We start from the raw sequence: 17,612 nt of genomic DNA on the forward strand, positions 1-17,612 counted from the left end.
TATAAAAATATATATAAAGATATAAATATATATAAATTCGTATGTAATATATATTTATATTTGTATATATCTTCAGCATACATTTTTCTTTTTTTTTAAATTTATTGATTTTTATCATTGTTTTGCTAGTTTTATCTAACATGTGAAATTGATATAATTCGAATATGGATTTCTTAAAATTTGAAAGTAAATTCAAAAGATTCAATATACCATTATTAATTTATATTTCGAAACGTTGTTTTGGACGCATTATGATTAAAAATTGAAAATTCATGAAATATTAAAAAAATTAAAAACATATTGAAAAGATTGTTTTATAAGCTTGAAAAGCTTTTTGTATTCGGTACATACTAGAAATATGATATAAATCTTACACATATTTACATATTATAGCAAAATCAATTAGTAATTATACATTTCTGTATTTGAAATATACATATACATATATTTCGAGACTGCTTCGAAGATCTCTTATCATATACATTTTTCTATCATTAACAAGAGTGCCAGTAATTCTTGTATCGCATCAAAGCACAAGACATAAAGAAATTTCCATTTTCAATTTTATTATTTGCAACAGACGCTTTTTAAGTAAAGTGAGTAGTAAATTTTCAAAGCAATCTGTTAGAGAAGAAATTTAAGGTGTATGATATCATTGATTACATAGGATATATGAATTCATTATACTCCATATAACATTTGATCACTACATAACGACATATATTCGTTACACCATATTGTTGTAATAATATAAGCATCCCACCTATGATTAAGAATGTTATAATTTATGATTTTCATACGCACTCAGTTTAATTATAGATATACATATAGAATATGTCGTAAATAGTAGGTACATGTATGAATTACATACAACTCGGTTTTGAATACATTTGAGATCTGCATATGAAGTTTCAATGAATCATGTAACTGCCATGACTAAAGATGTATTTTAATTTTGAATGGGTGATGTATTTAGTTAAAATGGGAAATTACAAATAAATACATAATATGCGACGTCTGATTTTATTAACATTTATGCACGATACACGACGTGTTGATGTGGATTTCGTTCGTTCGAATAAATAACAATTACGCCAATCGGCTTCTACTTGTTTAAGGCGATTTATAAAAAAATGATGTTATTGAATATTTCATAAATATGAAAAGTCGTTATTGTTATGATATATTTATTTCAAGTTTAGAAGGAAATTATGCGTTAGCAGTAGCTAATATAATTATTACATACATTACACGCGTACGCTCAACATTATATGCATATTGAATATGCGCGTATTTAATACATTTAATATTCAAGAACTCGTTCGATTTTCATTTCGAATAGTTGACCATAATAGATTTCTCTGTTTGTGTTGCAAGTAGAATTGTGAAATACTAATCGAACGAGTTACAAGTTATTGTTTTCTTCTCCCGCGTCCATGAATTGGAATTCAAGAAAATAAACTATTGAGTGAAAGATAAGGCGTCCATTACACCAATTGAGTGATTTTTAACGCATTGCTTCGTATATGAACGTACTAATACATAATTAGTGTATATCTATTGGTCTCCATTACATGGTATAGGTAATATATCTAATATGTACTCTGAGTGTGATTTTACACCCTTTGTTCTATGCGAAACTCAATTATGGATATGAAGTATCTAAAAAAAAAAAGGGACTGTCATAAATTTAATTAAAAATAAATTAAATAGTAAACAGAAGCTATTAGCTATCTAGTAAAGTAAAAGTTATGTGGCAACTATTTGTATTTACCGGGGACGTGGTACGTATATTATGCTAGTAAAGTATATAAAATTTCAAATTTCATTTCAAGCACACCGTCAATAGTTTATTTTCTTAAGTGCAAACACATACTCCTCGCTGGATGACATAATAGATGTAAAATTAATGTGTTTCATTATAACATAGAAATATTCTTAAGGAATTAAGTGTGTCATTAATATACAAAACAAGTGCAATATGAAAGTACAAAATTTAACCATTCATTTGAATTTTGTATATTTTACAAAAAAAGAGAGAAAGGAATATATGAACATTTTCACCGATATTCTAAATTCTAGTTATAAGAATTTTGAAAATGTTTTACCGCCAAAAATCTTTACAATGTATGAGACCATGTCCCTGATAACGTACTTATATGTATAGCATTGAACTTTTAAATACTATTCTCTAATTATGAAAAAAAAGGGCAGTTTAGAACAATTTAACGATATACAATTTTCTAATCGCTTTAACGTTATTCTGAATTTTATATAATCGAATATCTATATTCGAACGACGAATTCCATATTCTTATGGATGGATATATAACAATGGATATTAAGTAGTTTCAGTAGCGGTCTGATTGATATTTGGTATAACTGTAGAATAAATGTACATACAATTATTTTCCAAAAAAATACTCATTGTTAAATGTATATGACGGAAACTGTTATAGATAAGGCTATTATCGTCATTTATATTAATTGAGATAATAAACGACATTTCGATTAAAGAAGATTACTTCATATTATTACATTAGTTGCTTTCAATAGAATAAATATACTGTAATTCCTTCATGCTATTTTAATGCTTATATACAAAATAATATTATTTGTACACTAAACATTTAACAATGCCATAATATTGTTTATTTTTCTTTCATTAAATAATCATATGTTTCTTACAGTATAATTTTGACATAAGATTATTTAAAAATTATTAAATATTTTTTGCTATACTAATCCATTTTTATTAGAATGGAAAGAAATTCGGTATTATGCTTAACTCATACAGCAGAGAATATTATAGGAATATGTAGGAAAAATCATTGGAATATTATTGATTGTGTGTAGTAATACTTAAATGATCACACAATTGGTAATAGTCATTTATTATGAAATTACACAATGTTTTGTATTTTATAAAATTATCCTATCGTATTCTTCTTATCGTACTGCGCGCTCAGCTTTCTCTGACGCGCATGTGCGAGAGTTGGAGTCAACATTCTATTCTATTGTGTTTACAGTCTAAGAACACAAGTGGGGTCATATCCGCATAACTACTAATGCGAATTTTTACCGAATTCAGACATCCAAATAAAAGAATGTTAACTCCTTGATTTTTTATCACCCCTACATTCGTTTAAAATACAAAATTCATCATTCGTTCGTTATTTAAAGTATCAATTCATTCAACTTGTCCCTGCTTACTCTAAATGTAAATACAATTCTACTGCGTATATTACATTATCACATTTTCCGAATCTAACATTGGCTTCGTTTTATTAGCTTTCGTACTCTTCCGAAAATAGCAAATTGTAAATGTATACATTTAAATAGTAACATGGAAAATATTCATGATATATGTATTATGAAAAATTCGAATCAGTATACAAAGTTTTCTTTTTTATCAGAATCGTTCGAAATAGGTATTTTCATGAAATGTACATGAACAATTATAAATAAGCTATTTACTTGTAAATTCGTATGTCGAAGCGCCGTCTACCTGTTGCATTCACGACTACAAGTACCTGATTCCAGTTTCATCCAAAATCCTTTGGGAGAACGAAAGACTAATTAGGTTTCTGGTTCGAGACTTTACCGTTATATTCTTAACACATTCTTACTCGTAGACGTAAATTATCCCGAATATTTATTTAAAAATTTCTTATTACACGGTAAAACCTTTTGTCATTTTCACGAATGTCTAATACGTGTACATTCGTTATGTTATATTTCATTTCGGTGATTTTCTGACACTTGACAATTTGTGTTCTGAGAATGTAATTTTCTGTCAGTTTTAAGAAAACAGAATGGCTTTTCTATGTCCTGTGCGTATTCGACGGGGAAAGAAAAAGAAACGTGAGTAGAAAACATCAAACAGTGCCTTGAAAAATATTCACCTTTGTACAATTTTCAATTGTTATAAAATGTACATATACGTTAAGTATGTATATTACCTTTTGAAATTTTGTCTATAAAATTGCATGTACATAAGTACATTTAAAAATACTTAGAATAACATTTTAATTATTTGAATTTGATAATGCAATGGAAGAGTGAATATTTTATTTTGTCAAAACAACCATATCCATATTATTAAAACTTACAAAATGAGGAACTAATACAACAATAAATTGTTTACGATATAGCAGGAGTACATAATTTCAATTTGGAGAAAGATTGTGTCGGAGCTGGAGGTACAGGATTAGGTTCGGGAACAAAAGTACCGTTACCTCCTGGTCGTATAACAGGAAGCGCTAGTATTGAAACTTTAGTCAGAGTAGGTATCGAAAAAGAAAATGGACTTTCGCCAGATAGTAAAATGGTCATTGTTCATGACTTTACTCCTTGTGTTGATGATGAACTTCAAGTAAAACGTGGCCAGGTTAGTAGTTTTTTACATTCAACAATATTAAAAATATGTAAATAACCCATTGTATGTTTGTCTTCATTCTACCTTCTTGTATTTGCTTTCATATTTATGTATACTATGTGTTAAATTATTTTTCAACTTTAATTTCATTCTGTTCAATGTTGAGTATAAACTGCATTTTCTGATGGTGTTGTTTTGTTTATTTTTTGCATGTTTTAGGTTGTAAATGTTTTATATAGAGAGAATGATTGGGTGTATGTAATAGCAGCTGATACACGTATGGAAGGCTTTGTACCACATTCGTATTGTGCACCTTACACATCACAGCTTGCTGAATTAACACTTGCTACTCTAATGAACAATGTGAAAAAGAAACTACCAAGGTCTAATGAGACTGATTGTGATTTTGCTGGTACAGGTCGTTCACAAACAGTAGATGCACAACAAACTGACACTGGATCAGCATCAGATTGCGAAAGTTATGCTCGTAATGTCACTACTGCTGACGTAAATGTTAATCGATCTAATATTACACAGTCTCAAAATTCCATTCAAACTATATCGTCTCAGGCAGACATACATCCATTCTTTAAGGTGCGTATACAAATATTTAAATTATGTGTATAATATGATTATGATATGAATTGAATAGTTTATTCAATTAAAGAAATTAAATTATTTAAGTACAGTAAGTATAACATTTGTAGTTTTCATTATAGGATCCATCAGCTGGAAGATACATCGTACTTTATACTTTTGTGGCTAGAGATGAAAATGATGTTAGCGTAGAAAGAGGTGAATTTGTAACTGTTCTCAATCGAGATGACCCTGATTGGTTTTGGGTACTTAGACATTGCGATGGTAACGAAGGATTTGTTCCATCTGGATTTGTATATCCAGGACATGTTCTTCATTCTTATGCGACAACAACTACTACAACTACCACTACAACTACTGCAGCAACTACATCTACAGAAACGCATAGTTTAGGTTAGATTTATTCTTCATCATGATTGATGATACTACATAAGATTTTAAGTCTAATAGATTTTAATTTGTTGTAACGTTTAATTCAAGGGAAAAGCAGCAACACAATGCCAGGAAATGAATCATTACAACAAAAAGGTTTACGAGATTTTCGCGATGAAACAAATGGTACAGAATTAGTTGTACTTTACGATTACAAGGCGCAGGCGCCAGATGATTTATCTGTGAGAAGAGCTGACTGGATATATGCGGATTTGGGAAACCAAACAGTGGATGGTTGGTTGTGGGCATATGCACCTAAAACTCGCAAATATGGTTTTATTCCGAAAGCATACGCCCGCCCTCCTGCTATGACGAGCTTATGATACAAACTATAACCTTGTATATCTGACATTTTTTTGCGTATATTCAAATAACAAAGTACTTCTATATAATACCGCATTCTAAGCGAAGATGAGAATTATGGAGATACGAGAATTACACTTTTCTCTGTGTAAGTATTTATACTAACACTCTTAATGAAAATATCGAAATGTTATTTTATATATCTACACATTTTTATAGTATATTTAATTTAATGTACAGTAACATTAACATTGAGTGTAGCACAATTGGATGTAATGTGATTAAGGAGACCTTCGTGCAGAACTATGCAATCACCTGTTGAAAAAATATCTTCGGGACACTGAGCTGTTCGTAACGAGTTCACTGGACCTGTATATGTCAGGGAACGTAAGCCTTCACTATCAATCTTATCCACAGCCTATTGTGGAAATAGACCATTTTTTATTACATGCAATCATTTATCATGTACATAGACATAATCACTTGTCTAACTGTTTTTAATGATATAATATACCTGAATACTACATAGAAGTTTCTCTGCTGTGTTTCCAATGTCCAATCCAGCAACCCATGCAATAATTATGTCTTTTTCATGGAAATTCTTATTATTATTAGACTTGTCAGCAAATACGTTATGATTTCTACTATGTAGTCGAGCAGCTAGCACTGGTAGCGGTAAACGATTTCGGAATTTTGGGTTCATTTGATTACCATTAAATAGTCTCGCAACAGGATCTCTTATTTTACAAATTATGTTAATTGGATAGATTAAACAAAATATGAATTTACGAATATAGAAGAGTGCGGCAAATTGCATTACATAATAAAATTATAATTTAAGTTTACTCACGAGAGTTTACCGGAAACTAAAAGGAGAGCTAGGCACAAGCTGGAATGCGAAGATAGTGCACTGAAACTGACGATAAGTGTACTCTTAATACCTGGTTCTACGTTTAAAATGGGTACTTCTGGATGATCAAAGATAAAATGATGCGTCAGTGCTGAAAAAGCTACATTTATGGCACAATCGATTCGCGGACAACGAATTGGCCTACGAGAACATTCTGAAGTGATTTGTCCGTTAACTTTTGTTTGATATAAATCATAGTAGCTGTATTGTTGCTTTGGTTTACATATATTTCCCTCTTCTCGAGTATTACTTTGATCTTTAATTTGTTCGTAATCAAAACTTTCTTCAGAATCTTGAATATTGTAATATCCCAAAACGTTTTGTTCAATATTAGGCGATGTGGTCAAATGATTTTGATTCCAAGTTTTAACATATGATTCTTCAACATTTAGAGGCATGCATTGTTGTACACGCTGATGCATATAGTGTTTTGGTTGTTGCCGTGAGACTTGTGTCCTTGTCTGCATGTGTATGGAATTAAAACTGGTGTTGCTTTCTCGTGATAAACTTATGTTTGATTGTTGAAATTGTGGATGACAAAGAATACAACCTGGAGCTGTAACATATAACTGTTGTTTAAAAATTTGTTCTTTTATTTCCTTGGACTTATAAGTTAATTTATCCAATTTGGACTTCATGAATGTATTACATGAAATTAAAGATTGAAATTGTATAAAAAAATAAAATTTTGATAAAAAATATATTTTGATTAGAAACACATTTTTGAATCGAATACAATTATAATTAGAAGAATATAATTGTAAAATTGTGCATCAATTAACCTGATGGGATTATGAAATGCTGAATGCAACGTTCACACAACATATGTCCCTCAGAACAAGGAACATGATTATTAAAACTAGAATTTATGTTTCCAAGAGGATGATGGCAAATAGTACAGGGACCAAACATTGTGTTTGTTTGCAATACACCGTCACTTTGTTCTTTTTTTCTTTCTTCTTCATTAGACATTCTAATCCTAAAATGTTTTTCTCCTTGCATCCTTTTTTCATCACTTAGTGTTTTTGAGTCTGCTTGCTAGAAGAATTCTGTCAAGCTATATATTACATTCACAATTTTGAATCTTAAAATGCTTGAATACCCAATCATGCGCCTCGTTCTGATTCTTTATCAGGTTGCAGTATGCTTTGTTAACTCGACGATTTTCTTTTTCCATTTCTGTTTTTAGATACTTGGGTCAACTTGTATATCTCCCTGAATGATAACCTTTAATGATAGACTCTTGTATGTCGTTAAAGTACGTACTTATTGCTGTAAAATATATATCGATTTCGTTCTAACTATTACTAATCAACCAAAATACCTGCTAAGATATGAATATATTATTAAGGGCATCATTCTAAGTTTTTATAGTCACTCTTTTAAAAAAAAATGTACCTATTATCTTGTTACAATATTACAAATTTTTGTATACATTTTCATTGTATTATATATCAAAAATTATACATATAAATATGACAGTATAAAATAACAACGAAACATTTATTACTCTAAAAACAAATATTTACGAATTATCACGTATACAGTTACCAAGTATAACGGCAACATCACTTAGTCGCAAATTATTTTCGTTAAATTGGTTCGTTATCAAACGTTCTTATATTTTCGATTCGCTATAATTTATTTAACAACGTTTTACGTCCGTCAACGAGATAAACTTTGATACGTATGATTTGTCAATTACATTTAAGGAACCATTTTGACGTCTATTTTTCTTTGTCATTTTTCGATACCTTCAAATATTTGAGATTTTTTCGAAAAGGTACACGAGTGGTTAAAAATATAAACAAGACTTTTACGTGACTAATATTTTTACGAATTAACAGGTTTATTTTTCTGGAAACATCCGTTACATTCTGAACATATTGGTCAATGCTAAAATTGGCAGTTTTTTAGTGTGAATATTGTAAAAATTGACGGGTAAAATTAAATGGTATCGCGGTCCCTCAGGGGCTGTAGCATGCAAGTATCGGGCCTAGCAACCCCGGGGTACCGTAGCTAGACGGGGGAAGGGGGCCAGCGGGCCCCAACAGACGTGTACAAAACACAAGACTAAAATGCAATGTACAGAGTTACGATAATGCGAACTGAGTCGGAATTAAGGATTTATGTAGGGAAAAGTAATGTCAAGAAAAATAGAAATAGTATTGTGATGTATGGATTCGGTACAATAACCAAAGTAACTGAAGTTTTTTTACTTTTTTCTGCATATTCATATAATTTTATATCGTAATTATCATAATCGAATTTATAATTGTTGATTTGTACACTAATAATTGACTGATATTGTTTTTTAATTAAAAAAAAAAAACAACACCACACAGAAAACTGTGGCGCCATCTCTCGGCGAATCGCCCAAGTTCGTCGTGTAGTTTCCAGCTTCAGCTGCTAGATGGCGCCACCAGACACGGAAATGTTCAATACATAAATTATCTACTTTTCTTTATATACAAATGTAATTTTACATTCTAACTACCATAATTCAACTTGTAATTGTTAGTTAGTACACTAATAATTTTAGAATTGGATTTCTAGTTTCAGTTGTTTTTCATGCACTGGTGTATCTCCCCAGAGACAGCGACCTCTGGATAACTTGGAAAAAATGGCTCGAATTGTTTTGAATCAACGGCATAGAGATAAATATCTAATTACTCAATAATGAGATTAATTAACACTCTTCAGTCAGAGTTTTATTATCACAATATTACATGGCATACGGAATTCGCAATATGTGGGTTATAGAAGACACTAAAGCTTTTTTCTTTTTAATTTTTTCTTACATAATAACAGGTAAATAAACTCTCTACAATAATATCGTATTTGTAACTATAATCATCCTTACTTGAAGTGAATTATTTATGAAAAACACTGCTTTACATAAGTTTAGTAATTACAAAAAATCTTACACAGCTTAAATTTTACTCATAGTATTTATACTCAAATATTACAGACAGTATTATAAATATTACTACTACATACGTAATGGTGAATTTTTAATGAATTGCAAAATTTAAATACGATCACACGATGCTCTAAATTTAATTATGAATCCATGTTGGGTGTAGATGATTCTTCTACTTTTGATTCCAAAGAAAAGGGTGGAATTCTACAATCGAAAGCATATCCATCTTCTCTTTCCATTCTGAATGTGCCCCTAAAACATTAAAACAACCTGTATTACACCAAATATAAATAGAAAGAAAACAGACACTGATACTAATATTTTGAATCAACTATATCATAATAATTACATACCACATATGTCCACTCGCAGCTTGTAAACTCACATGACTGCTATACTGAAAAGCAGGTAGAACTTTTGATAAAATAGGTTCTTGACCAACTACACCTCTTCCTCTGACGGTCTCCAATGTGCCAGAGAGACTGAATATTCTCCAATGTCTTTCACGTAATTGTACACTCAAATTACCCAAATTTTCCAAACGGATGCAGTACCGCCACTAAATGATATTTATTTTATTAATTGAAGAACTTTTTATTAACTTTAAACTAAATTTGTGTGTACTGTTTGCATTATATATTGTAATACATACCCAATGTACAGCTGTTGTTTGACTTCCTCTACAACCCATGTAGAATGGTATAACAGTAACACGAATATTTTCAGTAGTCTCTTTATGTACATCTGATAATTCTAACCATGGGTGATTCTTTTTTTGCCATGCTCTAAGAGTTTCTTGTGCGACGAAACATGGATCTCGATTTGGATGGTACATTAAAAATTTATCAAAAAGTTCATGTTGCAATGCAGTTTTCTCATTCGTAGTGTAAGGTAAAACATCTTCATGAGCTACATAATCTAATCCTGGTATTGCATATAAACTGCGACTACTTTCATGGTTACCCAAAAATGTTACAGCTTCAGTTTGGGCACGCTACATTACACACATACATATGAATATATATAAGATTAATAAAATGTTGGTTAGCGTTTCTTTCATCTATGTATTCATTATACTTACTATGTAAGGACAATCCCTTTGGTCAATTAATACCTGATAAAATGTGTGAGTTCTACCTTTTACTTCTTTCTCGACGCTATTAAAGTTACCATTTGTGTTTCTACAATGAAACGATAGTTTTCATTTAATATACATGTAATTATATTATATATTGATGACTTACAACATACATCCAATATATTTGATGTTAGCCAACAATAGTGATAATATTAACATGTAACAATTAGAAACAATTATTTAAAATAAATAATTATTGTTGTAAGCTTACTCTTCTCTTTTATTTGGAATATCTCTGTCATAAACTCTTGCTACCCATGGGAATAATATTACTCCACGATATCCAAATACTCTATGTAAGATTAATTGACCAGTTTCATATTTTCCTTGCAATTTTGGTGTTTCTAATTTTCCTACCTCTGCCAATCTAGAATAAGAATATTATTCATAACATTGTAACAAGATTGCTAATGAAATATGTAATTCAAAATTCATACTTTTTATTTTTAATCAATATGTTCCCAAAAATAGTAAATAGTTTATTTTACATTAAATATTCATGACCATTTTGTGTTCTATGTATATACAAACTAATTAAAAAACTGGATGCGTAAATTTAAAAAATAAGACAATTATACTTAAAAGTAAAGATGAGTACAATGTTCTCTAATTCGATTTACATTTATAAGTACACTTTATAAAATAATGTTACAATTTATTTCATATCTTCGTTACAATTGTTACAATAATTTAATATGAAATTTACGTCACCTGATATGTCTTACGTGATACAAACAAGTCCTTTTCGGCAATTTAAGGAGGCAACATTTCAATTTGCTAGTTACAAAATTTCGGGCAAGTTCCATACTTTCTTAGAAAATATTTGTATTGAGATGGAATTTTTAATTTAGGTTAAAGAACACTGAACCGAAAATGCATAATATGTAGTGCTTTCTTGACATTTCTGAAGCTTTTTACTAACTGCGTTACAATAACGACTGTACACGTTCTGTTTACATGCGCATAGAAGACAAAGGCCGATTTTCATGACGATAATCACATGATTCAAGGTGTATACATTCCCCACGGCAAAACCTACTCTAGAGTCGGTTCAAGTCGGTTGGGCCCACGGACATAGGAAATATTATGTCTATGTCCACGACACGATACATACTTGGTGAAAACCAGTGAAAACCCTCGAATCCATTGCAGTCAAAAGAAGAATCCGCTGATCACGATGGGTACCTGTGAGTTATGCTTGTATTTTTGTTTATATTTTTCATCCTTACATTTCTTTCTTCACCTAATGTTCACACAATATTATAAAGTTGTACATGAGAATGTAACATTACATATTTATAAAAATGCAATTTTACTAAGAATTTTGCACAGCCACTCCCTGTTCTTATTATTTTCTGTTGAAACTTTTTATTGACGCGATAGTTGTTTAAAATGTTAAATAATATGGTGAAATTATAAACAATACTGTTTCGTATTCAAATTTGTGTACAAATTTTGTGATGTACAATATTGTTTACTACAAATTATTTTTACCCACTTATTTAAAATTTTTAATACTCTAATGTTCATTTTTCATACTATCACATACTTTTTACCATAGTTTATTGTCTAATGTATAGATATGTCTTTTTCCGTTTTTAAAAACTATGCTAATCTACATATATGTATACTAATACATATATACAGTTATAGTAGTAAACTAATACAACAAATCGACTATAACAATTAAGATAATTACATAGGAAAATAAATCAATAAAAATTACTACTATTATTATATAATAAATAATCTCAAGATTCAATTTTTCTATTTGCATACCTATACATTTATATGTATACCATATTCATAAAATCATAAAATATAACTCATTCCTTTCAAATATATTTTATGTAAAATTATTGCTAGATAATGTAATATTTAAAAGTAAGTTATTTACTAATACTAAGTCATATAAATCAATCAATTGAAGGAATTAAGATATTAAAATGTTATTCTAGTCGAATCACTAATATTTTCTTTGTTTTTCTTCTAGCAAAAGGAGTCCTAACAACAGAATTCATACATGAATTACGTGATGCATTTTACGATAATAAACAAAACATTTTGGCACAAAATGTATGTACAAGGACCAATCCCATCGAGGCTTGTATTTCGCGAAAAGTATTGGAACAGACCCAACACGTTTTCACTCATAAAATCGAAATGGAAGGGAAGCCCATGACAAATCAAAAAACTTCTGGGCGATGTTGGTTATTTTCAATTTTAAATGTTATAAGAACTGCCTTCATTAAGCAGTACAATTTGGATGAATTTGAATTTAGTCAAGCTTACCTATTTTTCTGGGATAAGGTTAATGTTATGATATTATCAATATTCAATATACAAAACGTAATTATTGTATGTTTACTAATCCATACATTATTTTGTAGGTCGAACGGTGTAACTATTTTTTACATAATATTGTAAAAAGTGCACAACGACACGAACCAGTAGAAGGCCGCTTAGTATCATTTTTATTACACGATCCTGTTTGTGATGGTGGACAATGGGATATGATTGTTAACCTTATAAATAAACATGGTCTCGTCCCTAAAGTATGTTTTCCAGAATCATACAGTTGCGAATCTAGTTCCCGTATGAACAGTATTTTGAAAAGTAAACTCAGAGAGTACTCTAAAGTATTAAGAGACTTAGTAGCGAATGGAGCATCAGAAGACAAACTGGAATCTGAGATCGCAGACCAAATGCATGTTCTTTATCGAATAATTGGTATTTGTTTGGGTATACCTTCGGAAACGTTCACTTGGGAATATTACGATAAGTCCAAGAATTATAATTGTATGGGACCAATTAAACCTGTGGAATTTTATGAGAAATACGTGAAACCGTATTACGATGTGAATGACAAAATATGTTTAGTAACAGATCCAAGGGAATCTAATCCATGGAGAAAACTTTATACGATAGATTATTTAGGAAATGTTGTGGGTGGAAGATCTACATTATACAATAATCAACCACCTTCAGTATTAATGGAATTATGTGCAGAAAGTATCAAACAAAATGAACCTGTATGGTTTGGATGCGATGTAAACAAAAGATTAATAGGCAAACAAGGTATAGAGGATATGAATGCTTATGATTTCTCTCTGATGTTTGGAACAAACATTCAGGTCAATCTCACAAAAGCAGATAGATTACTTTATGGAGACTCTATGATGGTTCATGCAATGGCATTTACAGCTGTTTCGATTGATGTAAGTTAATAAGATTCTAAGAAATGATTTACGAAAATATGTTGGCAACTTTAAAAAATAAGTAATTTATAATATAATTATGTATTCAAAACCTCTTAATGCAAAATGTACTAAAACTCATTTCATCTCCAGGATGATGGCAAAATTAAGAAGTTTCGAGTGGAAAATTCATGGGGTGATGAACATGGTCAAAAAGGGTATCAATTATTAACCGCTGAATGGTTTAACGAATTCGTTTTCGAAGCAGTTATCGATAAAAAATTAGTACCTGCAGATATTTTGTCTGTATTTGAACAAGAACCCACTGTCTTACCTGCATGGGATCCTATGGGTACTCTTGCTCACTGATAGTAATGTAAGCTTAAACATTTAAATATGAAGTTTTTTGATTAATAAAATGTGTATAAAGCATTCAAGATTGAATGTAAAATAAAATTTTAAGCACACTGGTACAATAAAGTACAACAAATTAAGAGTTTGACATTTTCATAGTTACTCATCAACAATCAAGAAATAATTTTAGGAAGTTAAATTATAAGATATTGAATTATCTCATCTAAAATCCTATTGGATGTAATTAAAGTAATATACATTTCTACAATTAAATAAAATATTAACAATCTACATTTAACATAGTTCCTAAAATTTAAACTTATTGATTGTGTAATCTAATTTTTAATTTATTTTTTAGAAGTAACGTTCGGTTAGAATTTATAAGTCAAGTTTTGTTTTACGTTTTTGGTTACTACCATAGATTTTATTTACATTTGAGTTAACTGCAATATCTGGAATACATATATTGAATTTAATACGTTTTCTCCAACGGTATTTTCTTGGAAATTTTCATTTTTAATGTTATAGGAAAAATAGGTATATTGACTTTTCAGTTATACTCTGTGAATTTAGATACATGTGGAGTCCTATTTTGACATTTAAATAGTTAAAAATTAAAACAAACAATAATTGTATGAAATCAATAAAAATATTTGCAGATGTAAGAGACTTCAATTATCTTTTATTTGACTGTTGGTATGATCTTTCCATTAACATTATTTTTTCAATTATTACAAAAAAACCGTTTTTCTAAAGAATATTTTGTACATTTCATTTATTTTGAATTTAAATACGAATTTTAATTGACATAATTCTAAACTTTATAAGAATGATTTATTTTGACTAATACTAACGAGTTTTATGTCGTTCTTTTTGCAACTTGTAACAATATTTGAGTTTTGCCCATATGCCTTGACACATGTTTTGCAGGCGAACATCATTTTGTTTTAGTGAAAATTTATAAATATTTATTATTAGTTTTTTTGAAACGTCTAAGTCACCCTGTTGAATTAAACTTAAAGCACTATATAATTTACAACGAGCAACCAGAAGAGGATCTCCAAGGCGAAGTGCTAATTGAAACTGCCTTATAGAAATTTTTCCTGCTACTTCAGCCTGCGTAAAAATATATTATTCTTGAATTTATATGGCATAATATATATGTTATTGTATTGTTTTCTTATTATTTTGTATAAAGTGTCTTAATTTATTTCTAAAAGAAGTGCAGTGGAATCAATTTTAAATATACATTAAATATTATCTTACACAATAGTGGAATTCATCTCCTAAAGCAGAAAAAGCTCCACCTAAAGTAGATAACCAAGACATAGCATGATTGATTTCTCTTCTTTCCAATGCCATTTGTGTTATCCTTTCATTCCTGACAGAAAAAAATGATACATTATTAGATGTTACTTTGCGCTGTATAACAAAACAATAATTTAATTTTTACCATTTATAATCTAAGAACTGTTTCTTCGGTGTACGCAATTTCATTAAGATTACATTTAAATTTAATTTATCCGAGTATTTATACATTAAATATTGTAACAATTTATTAAATGCAGCTTTACGATATACTTGCGACCTTATTACTGTTACAACATACACTGATACAAAATAGGCATTATATCCTTTTTTACTTAAACAAATTTTATCTAGTTTGACATTGTTAAATTTATTTGTATTCGCATGCTTTTGATCTGTAATTTCCTTTTCTCTCACTTTTTGTTCGTATCTAATCGCAGAATAAGGTGTAACAATAACACTGTCGAAAATTGTACTACCTCTATGTACAATCAATTTGATCGTGTTATCCATTTTCTTTAATTCGAAAAAATAAGCACTTCTTTGAATGTATTAAAATTTTCCTCCGTTATACATGGAGAAATTCTAACGAAACTATGAAAATAATACATATTATAAATATTTATCACAAATAATATCAACGACAACTACAATATATAGATTCGATCGATATCAGTTAGAAAATGTACATCAAATTATATTAACGAGTTCACAGGCAGTATGTGTTCTGTAAAATAATTAAACCGACATATACATCCAACAGCACCTTCATGCATTTCTGAATATCGTATTTGCTACACAAACTTCTCAGTGCACGATGTTAGGTTAGAAATTTAATTGACTGTACATAACATATATAATACTTATGTATACGGTACAGTACGTAGTACTATATTACGTATCATTAAAAAGCAGGATATTAAAGATAACGTGATAGAATGCAAATCATTCAACGAAATGGATTTTTCTTTTGAAATTTTCGAGTAAAACATTTAGCTGGCAAAATAAAAACGATTCAAACTTGACACACGATACGTGTATGAAATTCAATTGAATTGTATAGAGATATTCATAGTAATATTCAAAGAATGTAATGAACCTTTTTAGAATGTCGAGTATAATCCTTTTAATATTGTGATATTATTGTTGAATTTAACTGAAATGGTTCAAAAATTGTGGTGTTCATAAAAATGATTAAAAATCAATTCATGTATTATATTATAATGTAATCCTTATATTATACAATTAATAATTACATTTATTTGTAACTTGTCTATAACACCTAATGTGTCAGTCTTGCATTTGTTCAGTCTTTGCATTTTAACACTTGTAATTATAATCTAGACACATTTTTCTTTGAAAAATGAAACTCTAAATATTCTTTCGTTTATTTAAATACAGGGTGTCTCAAAAATGTTGTAACACCTTGAAATGGGTGATTCGGGAGGTGATTTGAAACAACTTTTTCCTTAGCGAAAATGTTGTCCGAGACTTCGTTGAGGAGATAATAACGGAAAACACTGACCAATCAGAGAGCGCGCGTATACCGTTGAAGCGGCCGCGGTAGCGAAGGCTACGCGCTGAGCGGTCGCGTCAAGGTCCTTTCGATGCACGTCGAGTCACTTGTTCGCGTACGAACGCGGCCGCTTAGCGCGTAGCCTTCGCTACCGCGGCCGCTTCAATGGTATACGCGCGCTCTCTGATTGGTCAGTGTTTTCCGTTATTATCTCCTCAACGAAGTCTCGGACAACATTTTCGCTAAGGAAAAAGTTGTTTCAAATCACCTCCCGAATCACCCATTTCGAGATGTTGCAACATTTTTGAGACACCCTGTATTTAGTAATGTAGAAAATAGTCCATTTCTAAACAATATGTATACATATACATATTCGTACAAATGATTTTGAATATTTATTAGTTAGTAATAACTTGTTAATCGATTGGTTTGTATATTTTTCTTCGTAATTGTGTTAGTTTCAAAAGAAAATTCAAGTCAACCTTGTATTTTAATTAGCTCTTACACTTTTATATATTACTATTATGTAACTATGTAAAAATCTTCTAAATCTACG

At 29.8% G+C, this 17,612-nt stretch overlaps 5 protein-coding genes across 7 annotated transcripts; 2 read left to right on the top strand and 3 right to left on the bottom strand.

Moving 5' to 3' along the window:
* Positions 1–3,455: 3,455 nt before the first annotated feature.
* Positions 3,456–6,241, top strand: LOC128896264 (SH3 domain-containing protein Dlish). 2 transcript variants are annotated; one of them, XM_054159492.1, is made up of 6 exons: positions 3,456–3,864; positions 4,158–4,390; positions 4,598–4,972; positions 5,098–5,368; positions 5,456–5,858; positions 5,951–6,241. In XM_054159492.1, exons 1-5 carry the CDS (start codon positions 3,816–3,818, stop codon positions 5,728–5,730), a joined length of 1,203 nt encoding a protein of 400 aa, XP_054015467.1. In that variant the 5' UTR covers positions 3,456–3,815; the 3' UTR covers positions 5,731–5,858; positions 5,951–6,241. The 2 variants fall into 2 exon arrangements, with proteins under 2 accessions (XP_054015467.1, XP_054015466.1); XM_054159491.1 differs by having other exon boundaries at positions 3,457–3,864; positions 4,155–4,390.
* Positions 5,940–8,095, bottom strand: LOC128896267 (uncharacterized). The gene is made up of 5 exons (XM_054159495.1): positions 7,723–8,095; positions 7,403–7,658; positions 6,561–7,176; positions 6,225–6,447; positions 5,940–6,128 (listed from the first exon to the last, which is right to left on the bottom strand). Exons 1-5 carry the CDS (start codon positions 7,795–7,797, stop codon positions 5,940–5,942), a joined length of 1,359 nt encoding a protein of 452 aa, XP_054015470.1. The 5' UTR covers positions 7,798–8,095.
* Positions 8,096–9,453: 1,358 nt separating this feature from the next.
* Positions 9,454–11,625, bottom strand: LOC128896265 (polymerase delta-interacting protein 2). The gene is made up of 6 exons (XM_054159493.1): positions 11,393–11,625; positions 10,893–11,048; positions 10,625–10,724; positions 10,196–10,537; positions 9,897–10,102; positions 9,454–9,795 (listed from the first exon to the last, which is right to left on the bottom strand). Exons 1-6 carry the CDS (start codon positions 11,485–11,487, stop codon positions 9,684–9,686), a joined length of 1,011 nt encoding a protein of 336 aa, XP_054015468.1. The 5' UTR covers positions 11,488–11,625; the 3' UTR covers positions 9,454–9,683.
* Positions 11,626–11,718: 93 nt separating this feature from the next.
* Positions 11,719–14,901, top strand: LOC128896263 (bleomycin hydrolase). 2 transcript variants are annotated; one of them, XR_008461949.1, is made up of 5 exons: positions 11,719–11,868; positions 12,675–12,991; positions 13,072–13,899; positions 14,032–14,724; positions 14,761–14,901. XR_008461949.1 is itself a non-coding variant. In XM_054159489.1 (4 exons), the coding sequence occupies exons 1-4, from the start codon at positions 11,859–11,861 to the stop codon at positions 14,245–14,247; spliced, it is 1,371 nt and encodes a 456-aa protein (XP_054015464.1). In that variant the 5' UTR covers positions 11,719–11,858; the 3' UTR covers positions 14,248–14,901. The 2 variants fall into 2 exon arrangements, 1 of the variants encoding a protein (XP_054015464.1); XM_054159489.1 differs by having other exon boundaries at positions 14,032–14,901.
* LOC128896266 (uncharacterized protein F58A4.6) lies at positions 14,895–16,581 on the bottom strand. The gene is made up of 3 exons (XM_054159494.1): positions 15,686–16,581; positions 15,499–15,613; positions 14,895–15,348 (listed from the first exon to the last, which is right to left on the bottom strand). The coding sequence occupies exons 1-3, from the start codon at positions 16,051–16,053 to the stop codon at positions 15,082–15,084; spliced, it is 750 nt and encodes a 249-aa protein (XP_054015469.1). The 5' UTR covers positions 16,054–16,581; the 3' UTR covers positions 14,895–15,081.
* Between the last annotated feature and the right edge of the window lie 1,031 nt (positions 16,582–17,612).

The sequence above is a fragment of the Hylaeus anthracinus genome, unplaced genomic scaffold, assembly GCF_026225885.1.
Source record: "Hylaeus anthracinus isolate JK02 unplaced genomic scaffold, UHH_iyHylAnth1.0_haploid 0, whole genome shotgun sequence".
Lineage (NCBI taxonomy): Eukaryota > Metazoa > Arthropoda > Insecta > Hymenoptera > Colletidae > Hylaeus > Hylaeus anthracinus.